The following is a 17102-nucleotide window of genomic DNA, read 5'->3' as shown; positions in this document are numbered from 1 at the left end:
AACACACAAGATTTAAATAAAACCAACAACCAATAAAAACACATCTTAAAAATCATTGTGGTAAACCACTTTTTTTCAAAAGACATTTTAAAGAGACGGCACTATTAAGGCCAGGAGGCAAATAAGCCTTAAAGTCAATAATCCATCTCAGTTCAATATATTGAGTCTCATTATTAATATCGCCTTCTCTCAAACTTTCATTAATTCTTTGTATAACCAACAATTTAAAACCATGTCGAACACCAAGATCTGGCACATGCTTAGCCAGTGCATTCGTAGACTTATTATTCCGTATGTCATTGAGATGTTCCATCACTCTGTCCTTCAACATACAGTTCATTTTACCAATATACAATGCACTGCATAAGTTACACTTAGCCAAATAAACAATATTCTTAGTGGAACAGTCAGCATAAAATAAAACCTCTATGGGCTTCTGGTATACCGGGTGCATAATCATACAAGTAGACCAAATATTACCACACACTTTACAGGCTCTGCATGGATAATTGCCTCTACGTTGTGAAGCAAATCTCTCACACGTACTATTGTGCTTGTAACACAGTCTCTGTTTTAAATTTTTATTGTTCCTAAAACGGAAGCTGGGTGTGGATCCTATAACATGACTGATACTGGGATCAGTGAGCAAAATAGGTCAGTGCTTTTTGATTATCTCACATGTCCTACTGACATCACTAGAAAATGTTAAACACAGTCTATTTACAGTCTGAGCATTTACCTGTCCTACATCTTGTGCATTGACTGGATACCCACCAGAAAAATAAGGCTTAGTCCTGTAGCCATCAAGGGAATCAACTTCCTCTACAGCTTTATCAATATCAAATGTTTTGTATCCCCTATCGGTGAGATCTGTGGTCACGCTATTCATTGCTTCCACAAGATCTTCCCTGTCTGTGTTCAATCTCCTACCAAGAATCCTCTTGCCAAGAATAATGGTAATAATGGGAATGTGGATGGTTTAAACCATTCGGCGTTTTTTTGGACAAGGCTCTGCCTATAAGGCAGGATACTCGTATGAGCAGGTCCAGGAGCCAAAGGAGACGTGGGAGAATACAATCCAACCCCATAATTCATAACAAAGGTCCAAACACACAAGTTCACAGGGGAATGACCTGGTATTTAATTTATCCTCTATTGTTCTTACTGCAGAGGAACTTTCTGTTTTAAATAAGGGATCATCTTTTGTTCCAGCTTGTAAAATGAATTTGGTGGACACTGTTTTAGATTTAAATATGTTCGCTAGGATTACTATGCTTAAGACTATTTATGAGAACAGTAATCGCAGTACTGTTGATGCGTGTATTTTAAAGAAACCTAGTTGTTTTGTTCCTAATAACTCTCCAGCCATAGATGCGTTTATTAAGATGTGTGAAGTTGATCTCAGGAAAGTAGTTATTGAGAAATCGAGGAACAGTTTTTATAATTTAACCGTTAAAGAGAGTGAAGCTTTATGTACTTTAACCAAGGCTGGATATTTAGTTATTAGGCCTGCTGACAAGGGTGGTGGGATAGTTATTTTTGACACAGAGGACTACCTAGATAAAATGCATAGGATGCTCTATGATGGCAATGTGTATATTGTCTTACAGAAGTTCCAGGTAAATGGTATCATTAGTAGGTTGAATTTTTATTTGTATGACCTACTTATGACCGACCAGATTGATTTTCCTTCGTATACGTACTTTAGTGTAGAACATCCCACTATACCAGTCATCTATGGTTTACCAAAGGTGCATAAGGACCCCTTGAACCCCCCGCTCCGACCGATTGTCGTAGGTAGAGGCTGGCTCACTGAGCCAATGTCTATCTATGTGGAGAAACAGCTCAGATATGTATTAAATAAAATACCTACAGTGTTAAAGGATAGTAAACAGTTCTTAGAACATTTATATGCTTGGGCTGAACCCAGACAGAGTATAGGCATCAGTGAAGTGTTTTTTGTGACGCTTGATGTGAACTCGTTGTTCACAGTTATTCCCAATGATGAGGGTGTTGAGAACATTAGGCAGTTCTTGATTAAGGAAAGTAGCTTTACTAACACCAAAGTGAACATGATTTGTGCCCTCTTGGACTTCATTTTGGAGAATAATGTTTTCTTGTTTGAGAGAGAATTTTTTCTCCAGAAAGTAGGAGTCGCCATGGGCACAGCATGTGCAAATACGTATGCCAACATTGTACTGGCCCAATGGGAGAAAGATATGTTTTTTTGCTCTGATATGTTCAAACAGTACATTACGTTTTACAAACATTTTGTGGGTGACATCTTTTTTCTTGGCAAGGTGATGAACTACAGTTAAAGTAGTTTGTGAATTATCTTGGGAATACCCCCTCTTACCTCTCTGTCTCCCTTAAGTGCTCAAAGAGTAAGATAGACTTTTTGGATGCTAATGTGAATAAGAACATGTTAGGTAACATCTCTACTAGGATGCATAGGAAGAACAATATTCTTCATCGCTCCAGTATGCATCCTAGACATATCACCAAGAATATAGTCAAGAATCAGGTATTACGTTGTAGGAGATTGAACACAGACAGGGAAGATCTTGTGAAAGCAATGAATAGACTGACCACAGATCTCATTGATAGGGGATACAAAACATTTGATATTGATAAAGCTGTAGAGGAAGTTGATTCCCTTGATGGCTACAGGACTAAGCCTTATTTTTCTGGTGGGTATCCAGTCAATGCACAAGATGTAGGACAGGTAAATGCTCAGACTGTAAATAGACTGTTTAACTTTTTCTAGTGATGTCAGTAGGACATGTGATATAATCAAAAAGAACTGGCCTATTTTGTTCACTGATCCTAGTATCAGTCGTGTTATAGGATCCACACCCAGCTTCAGTTTTAGGAACAATAAAAATTTGAAACAGAGATTGTGTTACAAGCACAATAGTACGTGTGAGAGATTTGCTTCACAACGTAGAGGCACTTATCCATGCAGAGCCTGTAAAGTTTGTGGTAATATCTGGACTACTTGTATGGTTATGCACCCGGTACACCAGAAGCCCATAGAGTTTTTATTTTATGCTGACTGTTCCACTAAGAATATTGTTTATTTGGCTAAGTGTAACTTATGCAGTGCATTCTATATTGGTAAAACAAACTGTATGTTGAAGGACAGAGTGATGGAACATCTCAATGACATACGGAATAATAAGTCTACGAATGCACTGGCTAAGCATGTGTCAGATCTTGGTGTTCAACATGGTTTACATTTTCGGTTTTACAAAGAATTAATAAAAGTTTGAGAGAAGGTGATATTAATAATGAGACTGAATACATTGAACTGAGATGGATTATTGACTTTAAGGCTTATTTGCCCCCTGGCCTTAATAGTGCCGTCTCTTTAAAACCTCTTTTGAAAAAAGAGGTTTACCACACTGATTTTTAAGATGTGTTTTTATTGGTTGTTGGTTTTATTTAAATCTTGTGTTTTTGTATTCTGTATTGTCTGATGAAGAGGATTGCCTCAAAAGCGCTTACCTATTTTGTTTATGTAATAAATAACAGTGCCTATATTTTTTATTATTTGTACTTTTTGGGTTAATTGGTTCCACCAGCTTTCTACTATTTATTAAAAGTGGGAAACAGCAAGACCTTGAATTCACCTTTCACAAGATGACATTAAGCATCCTTTAGAGAGACAACTCCAGGGACTGCTGGGAACTCAGTAGTTTGCTGTTTTGGCTGGTGCAGAGCATGAAGGCTGCTGCCACACCACTGCCTGTTTCACAGCCAGTTCTGCATAAAAAATGGAAAAAAACAAAATAAAAAAGCAGTGTAACTGAAAAAATTTAAAAGTAGAACAAAAGAGGACACACATACAAGCTTTAGTGTGATGTGAGAAGGAAGGTGCTGGTTAACATGGTTGGCCTGCATACCAAAATTGATACACATATGTATCCATGGTTGTGTCTGACCTATCATGGGAGCAGAAGAAGGGAACGTCAGTGTGTAGAGAAGTCAGTACTCAAGAGAATGAGGTGCTACTGCAAGTCCTATGCGCACACATCAGGCGTATCCAGGACAGGGGTAACTCAGACAAAGAACCCCAGGACCAGGTGTGGTAGGGACTGGTGTGGAACATTGATGCAGTGGTTGGTCATTATAGGACAATGGTACAGGTATGTTACAGGGTCACTGATATGAAACTCCATGTCTAGGCCAAGTCTTAGATCCCCAACACAACAACAGTTCACAGATATGGAGGAGTTCCTAGTAGCCCTTAGTGGTGACAGTGAGAAAAATCATCATACCCATCAGAGGATTGGATGTGGGAGCTGGACTAATGACATCTGCCCAAGTAACTTTTGGGCATTCTGCAGGTGAGTAGTGGCACATGTCATTCCTGTGGGATACTATGTAACACTTCTAACTGCAAGGTAGACAGTCTGCACCACAAGGTATGTATGTGCCTATGGGCTACATGTATTGTTGTCATATAGCAGTCTGTGGTTATACAGTTGTGAAAGTAGCACATATGTGCCATCATTTACACTTTTACGTTATCTGCATATATTCACAATTTCCACTGGGAGATAATCCAATACAAGTCAACGTATGCCTCTGTCAGCAGGTCTCTATAGGTTGACAGTGATGGCACCACACATGCTCCTGGTACTTGAGTACATAGTAACACTGACAGCAATGATAACAGCGGAAATCTCAATCCTCTCCTTTGCAGGCTGTGAAAACCAAACATCTACATCCAAATGTATTAGCATAATATCAAGGAACTGCTGTAGAATTTGCAAGGTTGAAGCCTGTAAAACTCCTACTGTGTGCCATTTCAGATGCTGAAAGGGTCAAACGCAAGAATGGTTAATACTTCACAGATTTTCATGACCACTGGGTAGGCAGTCCATGCCTGTCTCTTGATCCCAATGTGAAGATAGGATATGTCTACTTGTTCCCGTATTGTGTGTCTGTCCATGCATGGTGTTATAATCTGGTTATGTAATCTTTCTGCCTTGTGTTACAGTAGCAATTAGCTATATCCTTGTCATAGAGGTGATTGTGGGTCAGTCACAGATGGACTCTTCTTTAACACAGAGGGCAGAAGCATGCAGCATCACTGAAAATGACTCCTAAGGTCACCACTGACACATGCTGACTTAGCTGCAGCAGATACTTCTACAATGTTAGCATGAGTGAAAACCTGTCTGCAAGAAATGATGGTGCTTAGATAATCTGATCACTGCAGCATATCACACAAATTTTATACATTTATGAATTACGCCACTATGTTTGGATTTGTCATTTGCATACGCTATTCCCCTTCACAAGGGTGGACCATCAACCGATCCCAGAAACTACAGACCCATTAGTCTGAAAAGCCTAATTTGCAAAGCCATGGAACAAATTATCATTTAAATGATCATCAAAGACATTTACAGTCTGAAAACACTAGACATATCCTAGTTTGATGGTGTCAAAGGATGTCATGCCTACTTAACCTGGTAGACTTCGTTGAGAAGTTAACCAAGGCAATGGATGAAGAGAAAACAGTGCATACTGCCTACCTAAACCTGGCTAATGCATTCAACACAATACCACACTCATGTATTGTGGGCAAACTCAACAGGCATAAATCCCTACACAACGTGCTGGATTGCCAGCTGGCTCATGGATAAGATCCAAGAAGGCAGGACTGGTGAGACAACTTCCGCCAAGCGTCAGGTCACCAGTGGAGTACCACAAGGTCCATGCTGGATCCACTCCTGGTTTGCATCTACTCCTTTGGCCCACCAAGTTCACAGATGACTGCAAATTGGGAGCTATCATAAATTCTTCCCTTGACACTAACATCCTGCAAGAGGGTCTAACACAGACAAAGGACTGACACCAAAACCATGGGTTAAAACTCTATGCAAAGAAGTGCATTATAGTGTCTTTTTGTGAAAACATCTACGCAAGCAAGTTACTCCATTCATAAGAGTTCCTTAACATTTGACCTTGTAGTTAGAGATCTGGAAATATATGTTGACTGTAATCTGGCCTTTAGCCAACACGTAGCAAAAGTTGTAGTAATAAATTAATTCTGTTTTGCCCAACTTATAATTAAGGGCAAGGCATCCAGGTCCAGGTAGTACCACTCTGTTCATCCCCTATCAGACCATCACTAAGTACAATGCCCCCTTTGGCATGTACCTGACTAGGCATATGCAACAACTGAAATGCCCAAAGAGGTTGCTCACCCAGAGAATCCAGGGTATTGACACATTGTCCTATACAGATAGCCTTAGAGCCATTTCTCTATACTTGGTCTCCTATTGGTTGTTGAGAGTCAATCTGTGTTTGGCATATAAAGTTTCCTTAGATCAGACCCTGATGGAGCTTTTGCATAGCTGCAAAACAAGCGGAACCAGAAACACTAGATCCAGGGATTTGAGCTTTACTTGCAACATAAATAAAACTTGCTGGAGAGACAGATATGTGACTCAAAAGATCCCTAAGCTGTGGAATAGGCTCCCCATTCTTGTAAAGCAGAGTCCATCCCTAACCCTATTCAAACGTAATCTTGACCATTGGATAGGAAATCAGAGATTCATCGGGTTTATATTACGTTATCAAAAAGCCATTATATCGAATGGCTTTTCATCGACCCATAAAAGTTGAAATCTTATAATAGCGAAAACCCAAATGAGCAAATTCTTTCCCCTGGGAAAGAAATCGCTAGCCCTACCATGAACTACACACTACTTTAAACAGAAAGTGGGAGGCTTCTCCCCCCCACACCGCCCCGGTGTGGAGGGCTATGCCCCCCCCACACCCTTACTAAATATACCAACTTCAAGATTGCACTACAGTGGGGAAAAGGGCAAACTCACAAGGATGGCCAAGCGGTTTCTTTCCCAGGGAAAGAATTTGGTCATTTGGGTGTTCTCTATTATGACAATTTGACTTTTAGGGGTCGATGAAAAAACGTTCAATATAAAGGCATAATATACACCTGATTCATCCCCAGCATACTTCTGAACCTGTTAGAGAAAGAAATCTGGACAAAACCATAAAAAATGGTGAGACAGAGGCCTAAAAATAGGGACAATTTTTAAATATTGCTCTTACAAACTTAGAAAATTGATATAATAAAAGGTTTTACATTAGCATGAATTTTCAAGTCTGTATCACTTTATTGAATCCCAGATCGTCGAACCCCTATTCGTCGAACACCTTTTAGTCGAAGTCACAAATAAGTGAACTGACTTTTAATCAAAGTTTTTCCTAGGGCAAACCAACAGTAGGCCACTCTAGCAACCACGGAGAAAAAAAATCATAAAACTTAAAACCTACCCAGGTGGGGAGACTGTGCCCCCCCCAACTAAATATACCAACTCCGAGATCACACTGTAGTGGGGAAAAAGGAAAATTCCAGATGGTGGCCAACTGTTGGTTTGCTGTAGGAAAAACTTTGATTAAACGTCCATTCGATTATTTGTGACTTCGACTAAAAGGTGTTCGAAAATCTGGGATTCGATTAAGTGATATAGACTTAAATTTTCTGATGTATATGAAGTCTGAAACTCAGCTGTGTGTCATTTTCTGAATTCAATCCTCAATAATTAGCCAGTGATTTACCATAAAAACAAAATTTTGTGATGAACAGACAAAAAATATAAGGTAAAAATCTGAGCATTCAGGAAAAATCTGGGCAGTTGAGAGGTATGATTCCCGGGCTGGCCCCCATGTCTCTTATAGTCAGAGGCCAACAGTAAACATTCTCTAACATTAAATGAGTTGTTATAAATTAATTCCTGGGCTGGGCCCCATATCTCCTACAGACACTGGCTATATGGCTTCTGAATGTCCATGACTTTTTTACTTTTTTTTAAACCTTTGTGGATACATTCAGGCCAATAAAGCCAAACTCCACTAGCTGTGAGCATGTATGTTTTGTCCTTTTTATAACCTCGTCAGCACAGCATAAGTGGACTGTTTGGCTATACTTCAGAAACAGAAGATATCTGCAAAATATCCCAACCAACATCCAAATCAAGTAAAAAGTCATGGACATTTAGAAGCACATGATGTCCTTAAGGAGTTATTTGCATATATCTCATAAGCTAGCTTGGCAAGGTATGCCTTGTAGTTTTTGCTAATTGGTTTGTCTGTGTGACCTTTGTTATTTGTGATAGGGAAGATATCTTACAAAAAAAAAACAGATCCCTCAGAGACTGTTGAGAGGTTTTTAGCTTAAGAATCTTTCTGCAGATAGGAGGATACTTATACAGGATGAATACTGAATGAGCATCCGTGAAATAACATCTCTACCACATTTTTTGTTCTCCCTACTCACTCAGAAAGACTACACTAAGTGTAGACATAGTCTATATGTTGTGGTAACTTTTATGAATCCCCTCAATATTTAAAGCTGCAAGAAAATCAGTAGGAAAATTAAAATTATGAGGAAGAAGGAAGTTATGCATGTGTTGTCTATTCACTCAGAATTGTGTACACTTATTGTACACTTAGTATAGGCATTAATGAAGCTGGCCTATGATAGAAAGCGTAAGGTAAGTTCATTTTTGAAAGCTGACAAAAGTAATGTCTGTTTTCATAAAAATAGTAGTTCTATATAGTGTTGTAACCTGGTTATGTAATCTTTCTGCCTTGTATTACTAATTTTCCTCTTAGTTAAACCAAGGACATGAGAAAATGATTTCTCTGAGAAATGTGAACAAATCCTGCAACAACAGTTTGAAGAACTCAAAGAAAATTGCAACAAAAGAGCCAAAGTGCGATATTATTAGCCGTCATCGTTCTTTCCATGATAACAAATGGGAGTCATCTTGGAGGTCACAATTATCACCTACATCAATAGAGAAAGTGAGATGTGAGTGTTTCATTTATTTTAAAAATATTTCATGTTTATTGAACTTTAAGTGTTTTTTTTTAATTCTTTAGGATATTAATGACTAACTTTACATGTTAAATCCAGCAACTCTGAAGTATGCCAAGAAATGGTCTTTTATTTACTGCAATTGTTTTCTACAATCTCTATTTATTTAGGTGTTTAAGCTAGACCAAATAGGTCCTTCTCTCTTTAGCTGCATCCTGTTAAGTAATAAAATGCAGTTAAAAACTGAAAAATATACAAACTGTTCAAAATATAACCCACAGATAACTAAAGCATAATAATAATTATAGATGTCCATTTAAAGTCATCACATTTCAAAGTGCTAGAATCCCCCCAAAAATATAAGGCTTGAAAAATAAAAGTGAATCAGAAAAGCTGACTGATACTGAGGTAAAATTCTACAAGATTTTGTACAATAGTCTAATGAGTGCAGTTAAAGGAGCGGGGTAGAGGGGTTGCAGTAAGAATTCCTGACAGTGTCAATGAGAACTGTGGTCTTAATGTGGTAAAATAGAAAGTGGCAAGTATCAAAATAAGTTACTCGTTTGCAAATTAATAATCTTAAAGCTATTTACCATCTGTTGAATGAAAAAGGTTCACAGCTTTATAAAGGTGGGTAAAGTAACATATATTCATAGGATTATTAACTATACAAATCATGGTCACGGAAACCTACAACTGCTGAGTATTGCTGACAGAATATGCAAACACTAAAATGCACAAGTGAGAGAAGAACTATCCCTTTCCATATGGCAATATAAGTCTCCTTTATAAGCAGATATGGTACTTTATTGCAAGTTCCCAAGAGCTTGTGTACAGAAATAAGAGAATTGTCAGTATGGATTGAAAAAGACAAACTGGAATTAAGCCAAAAATGAGGACTATCACTTCTTCAAAATGGCTCAGAAAAGGAGATTCTACTTCCCAGTCTTATAGTTTGAATTAACATATCTGAACCTTTTCATGGTCGCATATGGCATGGTTACAAGTTTCTAACATTTTTAGTAAAGCCACAGGATCTTTATGATCTTTCCAGTGCCAATCATTTGCTCTATTGTTTAATCAAAATGTATTATTTTTTTCTGAGGCTGTGTGACGTTGGAAGATGTTGTAGCCAGTAAGGGGGTATAAAAAGCTTTGGGCAAAGCCTCCTGCATATGATGTGAAGAGTCAGTAAGTTAATTTTCAACTAAAGAATTTTGAGGAAATGGTCATTTGATTGACTATGACTCAGTGCAACATACCGTAACCTCAAATCACTCTTGAGAGCATTGATTAATTTGGGCAAGGTGTGGAAATGATTTTCTTAATAGCAGTAACATATTTTTAGTAACCCATGTAACCATGTCATCTGCGATTAATAAAGCACGAGTGTCTGACTAAAACAGAAAAATGAAAAGACTTAATAAAAATGATATGTTAAAAGGGGCAAATCATAAACCCTAGTGGAACACGGAACACTCTCAAATGCAGGAACAGTAGTTGAAGGCATAATTTTGTCTGACCCTGAAAACCAGTGGCTTAGATAGTCATAAACTCTGCAGATTGCAGGCTCATTCAAGCCATAGTGCTTTAATTCAGGTACAAAGTATGTGTGTGCCCATCTGCTATGTATACTCTTGGCATATAGCAGTCTGTGTGCTGCATAGGTTCATAGGATGATACTAGGCCATTGGCCCGGAGGCCCTTATAAGCCTAGCCAAGAATTTTGCCCATGTTCTTACAAAGTCAGCACCTGTTTCCCCTGTCCAGGAGGGACACAGGTGAGATCCCAGGGGTATATTTTCTGTTTCCTATCCAGTCATCCAGGTTCTTCTTAAAGAGGGCTAGAGAGGTCCTCTGCTTGACATAGAGAGGGAGTCTATTCCACAGATGGGGGAGTCTTTGGGACACAAATCTATCCTGCCAACAAGTTTTATTAATGTCACAGACCAGGTTGAGGCCTTGCATGTGGGTTGCGTGAGTGGAGTTTGACTGACAGATATGCAGCAACTCCATCAAGGCTGGGTCTGAGATGGCCTTGTATGCCAGACACAGCTCACCTCCGAGCAGTCTGTATGAGACTGAGTAGAGGGACAGGCCTTTTAGCCTATCTGTATGGGATAGGTGTTTGAGACACTGGATTTTCCTAGTCAATAACCTCTGTGGTCTCTCCAGCTGCTGCATGTGCTTGGCAAGGTACATGCCGAAGGGGGCATTGTACTCGATAATGAGTCTGATAAGGAAGGATACAGGGATGTTATGACTTCCTTATTCCTGGATGATATGCCATTATTTATGAGATGGGCCATGTAGAAAGCCTTCCCTACAATGGAGACAATGTGGTGGTCAAAAGTAAGGTTGCTATCAACCTGGGTGCCCATGTCCCCAAGACTGATTGCATGCTTAGTGCATTGTTATTAATGTGATAATTAGTGGGGATGCCATTTTTCCCAAAGAGGATAATGATGCATTTCTTGGCATTCAGTCTGAGGCCATGCTTCTGGCACTAGTCATTAGTTTGGGTAAAGCCCTTTTGAAGGATGTTCACATCACTAGGGGACTTTAAGACAGCACCCAGCTTGCAGTCATCTGTGACCTTGGTTAAACACAGATCACTGTTTTTTGGCTTGCACCTTAAAAAAGTATATCCCAAACAGTATAAGCCCCAAGACCGATCCTTGGGGTACACCGCTCGTTACAGGTCTACTACTAGAGGTGACTTTCCTTATTTTGACTGGGTGGGTTTTATCAGTGAGCCAGTTAGCTACCTATCTGGTGACATATGGGTTGATGCCTAGGTGGGAGAGTTTATCTGTTACGCCCGAGTGGGGACTAGTGTTGAAGGTTTTGGCTAGGTCAAGGTAGGTGGTGTGAACTATCTTCCTCTTGTCCATGGCTGTGGTGACTGTTTTGAAGAAGTTGACCAAGTTTAACAGGCATGATCTCCCTTTGACAAAACCAACCTGTGTGGAGTCAAGTGTTTGGAGGTTGTCAATGTCCTTGTTTATAAGGTCCATGATAATGCATTCCATGGCCTTGCAGATCAGGCTAGTTAGGCTGATGGGCCTATAATTGCCTGGGTCAGTGGATGATCCACCTTTGTGTAGCGGGATGACAGTGACTGTCCTCCATTTGCCTGGAATGAAGCCAGTGCTCAGGCTTTAGTTGAATAGGGTGCATAATGGAGCTGAGAGCTCATGCCTGAGTTCATGTAGGATACAGCCGGGGATGTTATCGAGTCCCATGGATACTGTATTTTTTGCCTTTGACAGGGTATTGAAGACCTGCTCCCTGGTGATGAGGGGAGAGGAGAAGGTGGTGGGGATGTCCTGGTTTACTCATGGGGGGGGGGGCAGGGGGGTGAAGTGCCAAAAAGGGTTACTTCTAAAAGACCATTGTAGATCCCTTCCATTGGGAGACTACTCTTTCTCTGAGCATTCTGATGAGACTGCTCTAGAATGTTCCAAGAAAATGAAGGTGCAATAGAAAGTATCCTGGTTCTTCATCGGAGTCCCCCGCACCAGATATGGATCTCAGTCAGAGGGATGTTTCCTCGATAAGACCCCAAATATGAGAAAGTCCTAAAATTGCTGAATCACTGGGGAGTCTTGGCCTGTTGACACTCCTCTCCTAATGAGATCAGCTTTTTAGATAACCTGCATTTGTCTAGGCTGGTCTTTCTGTCCAAATGAATGATAGACCTGGTCATAGCAAGGGCTTGGTGCAAACTCAGTGTAGCAGACCCCATCCCAAAAAAACTAGGCAACATTTTCTGGCTTCCTGAGGACAGACTTCAGTGTAGTATGACTTTACTTGAAGATTCAGTTGTAGTAATGGCAGCCACCAAATGGGAGCCCTCTGATGAGAGCCCAGCAGTACATCTGCCAGCTACAGATTATAATTTCTAGAGCAATTGTCTGCATGGAGACACATGAGTTTGCATCTGGTACATTCAGTATTAGGGTGCTTAACTACCTCATGCACATGACCTGTTTTCAATGAGTGCTGGCAGAATTAACCATTGAATCATTGAAAAGGTTGCTTTCCGGTAATGTATTTTGAGAAATTCAGTCACAGATGGCAATTGTGCAAGGTATTACTACTCTGTTGATGCAATTCATTCACAGTTTACCCAAAAGAGCAACACAAACAACTTGGAAAGGCATTACAGTGAGACAGTAGGCCTGGCTCAGATTGTGCAGATTTGCAGAAACATTCAAGGTGCGCTTCTTCAGTTCCTCATTTGATGAGTCCTCCTGTTCAGACACAAGATGAAAGAGAAGCTGCAGGAGAGTGAACAAGAAGGGAAGATGCTTTCTGCAGTTGGGGCAAAATTTGTGGCCCATCAGAGGCCCTTCTGTAGGAATGAAAATATTTCCAAAACTTGTGGTATCAAAACAATCCCATCTGCAGCCATTCAAGCAGCACACATGAAGAAACTCTTGTGGCCATGTGCGATTCTACATTGGATGCTGCCCCAGAGACGGAGATACTCCTCAGAATGAGGGGTTCCAGAGTCTTTAATAACTATTCAGAATCTTCTACTCAGACTGTTTTTTCAAATCTATATAAAACAAAAAGAATCCTAAGGAGAAGACTGTACAAGCATTACTATGATATAAAATCTAAGAATGAGAAAAATAGTTTATATAAGCATTTGAAAGGTTGCCCCAATGCAAAATTTAAGTTTTTTGTGAAAGAAGTAGTTTCTTTTGATTTTAAGGGGGGTTCTTGGGAGAACAAAATTGAGTATCGTGAATTGTACTGGTAATTAATTTTATGTCCACCTACATTTTTGTACTTTGGCCACTAGATGGAAGGAAAGAGAGTATTTTGCTGTTTTAAATAAAGAAAAATGTTAAGTTTTTAAGTTACTTATATAACATCTTTTATGTGAAAATGTTTATATGTATCAATTTTTAGCATTTATAAATTTACAAGTTTTTTTATTTCATATACTGTATACAACATTTATTTATTTATAGCATCTTTTATGCAGAAATACTGCGATTATTTTTTAAATCTGTAACTTGTTTTAGTGAGTGTTTGACTATTATTGGATGGTGTATAATTGATAGGTGGATTTTTCTGATGTATAAAGGCAACAGTTTTATGTGGAATTTTATCTGAAGAAGTCTTAAAATAAAAATGCGTTGATTCGGTTAAAGCGTTACATTTTTTGCTGGCCTTTTAATAAATTGATTATTTTACACTGGATACACTGCTTCACAAGTGCTTTTGTTTTTTACTGGTTTTCCTTTTGGGGTTGCACTTGTTTCTTGTTTTTGTGAATTATTTTTGCTTTATGTTTTCATTTAAATTCATATGCATTCTGATACATTTTGTTGTTCTAGTGTTCTGTTTATTAATGTTCTGATTGATGAACTATTTAAGTGCTTTATTGTGTTTAAAACTTTTGAACCTTGAAGGTGCTAGTTAATTTTTGGTTTTTATACATTGTTCCTAATTTCTAATAAAGTTGCTTTTCTATGCCAAATGATGTTTTTATAAGTTTTGGCATTTGAAGGAGTTTATATTTGGCAACAACCATGAAAGCTGTGTTTGTAATAAAGTTATTTGCTGCCTTTTCCAAAGTCAAGTTAGGGTGTGGTGTTTCTAAAGTTACTCTTTCTAGGTTGCTGTCAAAACTGAATTCTGTTTGTCTATAAAAAAAATGGGTTTACCATTATCTAAAAAAATAACAGCTATTTTAACAAGGTCACTGGTAAGGTAATTTGTGCAGTTTTTCAACAAAATGTGTTCATTGATGAAATTTATGCTGCTGCAGCATGATCAACTGTTAACACATTTGTGCGTCATTATAAATTGAATGTACAATCTAGATCATGTTCCTATTTTAGCACTGTTGTGCTCAGGAATGTTCTTCCCTGATGCCTCCCAGGAAATCGATGGCTAAGGAGTCTGTCTTATCTGTTGAATCAGATGAAAATGGACAACATTGGATACATACGTTATGTACTCACCATAACAGTAGATCTGTGTTAACCTATTGTCATCCGGTTCAGCATCTCTCCCTCCATCCCCCTTCCAAGTTGTCACCTATGGTACCTCAAAGAATGGGTGATACACTGAGGAGTCTTGTCTTGCAAGCCTCAGCCTCAATTGGCATAGGTATCAATAATACTGTCATATAGTCCTTCTTAATCTGAGGATATCAGGCAGGGGAAGAGAGGGATTATGGGCAGGGGAATAGTCAGAACTCTGACACCATGTGTTTGGCAGTGTCAAGACTGGATCCAAGTCAGATATGAGTCTCATTTGTTGAACCAGATGAAAATTAGGCAACACAAATCTATCATTATGGTGAGTATGTAACTTTCATATTTCCAGCACTACATGGAAATGGCAAAGAGTAGGAATAATGCCATGATCACATAGATCCATAATGTTGTTACAAAACAAGCATCCATGGCCACTTCCAGTTATTAATTGCCAGACTCAAATAGAAGTCAGTTATGGAAGGGGAAGAGAATGAGGGACTGTCTGGACACATGGGGCCATATCACTTTGCATTGCAAGTGCTTTGCAAGAAGGTAGTTGTACTACTTGGGGGGGGGGGGAACAAACACAACAGATTCAGGCAGGACAAGTCAACATTCATCAGCATATAATGCAACCTCTCATTTGAGGTCCGGGTCCCACAACACTGTGAAATCAGCATGTGTAGGATCACCTGCATCAAGTAAGTCATGACATCACAGTAAGAAACCATCCTGCTTGCATGACAACCTGTCCTCAAGATCTCATGCCGTTTCACCTACCCTATCTTTAGAAGATGTCATGAATGACATGTTTGACCTTGTCCTGCTGTGATTCGAGCTAAGCAGTTCATGCAATTACAGTTAGACTTCTACACAGAGATGTCAATGTTTAACTGAAAAGGCAATGAGTTATTAATAAAAAAGTTTAAAAAATTAAAAAAAAAAGTTAAAAAGTAAATTGCAGAATACATGAGTGCAGTCTTTGACACATTACTAAGACAAGCATCCACATGTTTTATTTCAATAATGATCATGCTTGCATGTCTGATGAACAATGGCAATAGACCATGCACCACATAGCATAGCCCATACATAGCATTGCATGCATCAGTTATACTCTGTGTTTTTTTTTCCAAAAAAAGGAAACACTAACTTGAATGTTATGGTCCATAGTTTTGGACTAGATGCCACCTCTTTACCTGCGCAGCCATATGCTGTGCGCAAGCTGCTCTTTGGCCATCATTAGTCATAATAGTACTAGTCATATTAGGACTGGAACCAGGAGTTGCAGTGACAGCATGGGTCACTTCACCACCAGATTGGCACATTATCATGTTATGCAGATTGCACACAGTAGATGGATTATACTGAAGGGCATTCCCAGACTCATCCAGGCATCTAGCATCCCAAATACATGCTCGATGACAATATGCATCTGGAACAGGGCTGTACCGAGGTTTTCTTGTACAGCCCTACTTGGATTTCTCACTAATATCATGAACCATAGCTCCAGTGGATATCCAGCATCACCTGAAAAACAGGAGGTAGAGTGAGACAATGTGGCAGATATGAGAATCACGTGCACTGCCAGGATGCTGGGCAGACATGTTGGTGATGACCCCTATGCATCACACACACAGCCTGGCAGTTGATGGAATGGTAGCCCTTCCTACTGTGGTGTCGCTCCACTGTAAGCCAGATGGGGCCCTAATTGCAACATGGGTGCAATCTATTGTGCTGAGTACCTCAGGAAAATGTGCCACACAATAAAGTCATGTATAAGTTAGGTTTGGTCCTGAAGTGACAACAGGAAATGGATGTACTGATTCACATGTGGCAAGAATGCATCCAGGAACCCCTGAAGTATCCTTGAGGCAGAAGCTTGTGAGATACCCAGCATGTCCCCAGTCTGTCTCTATGGCAAGTGTAGTGAAGGCCATGTACTTTACTATGCACAGGGATAAAAAGCACACGCATCCTACCAGTACCTCTCTGGGATCATACATGCTCATTAAGATCCTTATTGTAGATCAGAGTGTATGTGCTTTATCTTTAAGAAGCATATCAAGGACTGAACGTGCACATATAAATACTGGGCACGTGCTATTCCCAGTGCCATTTTGAGAGTGCAGCCAGAGTGTGAGCATGTATGATTGCATAGTTAGTTTGTATATAAGTTACTTAAGTTGAAGTCAGTAGACTTCTATTGTGATGTATTTGTATAAAATAAAGCTTCT

The 17102-nt window shown here is 39.3% G+C and overlaps 1 protein-coding gene across 1 annotated transcript in view; it reads left to right on the top strand.

Moving 5' to 3' along the window:
* Window positions 1-17102, top strand: part of SYCP2 (synaptonemal complex protein 2) — a 2578701-nt gene that overhangs the window by 966296 nt on the left and 1595303 nt on the right. Inside the window, exon 6 of the mRNA XM_044088976.1 lies at window positions 8659-8857. Within this exon, the coding sequence (XP_043944911.1) occupies window positions 8659-8857 (199 nt within the window). The remainder of the gene's footprint in view (window positions 1-8658; window positions 8858-17102) is intronic.

Source organism: Protopterus annectens, chromosome 12.part0 (genome assembly GCF_019279795.1).
Source record: "Protopterus annectens isolate FY-2018-M chromosome 12.part0, PAN1.0, whole genome shotgun sequence".
NCBI classification, from domain to species: domain Eukaryota; kingdom Metazoa; phylum Chordata; order Ceratodontiformes; family Protopteridae; genus Protopterus; species Protopterus annectens.
This window is presented reverse-complemented; position numbering and strand designations above follow the sequence as displayed.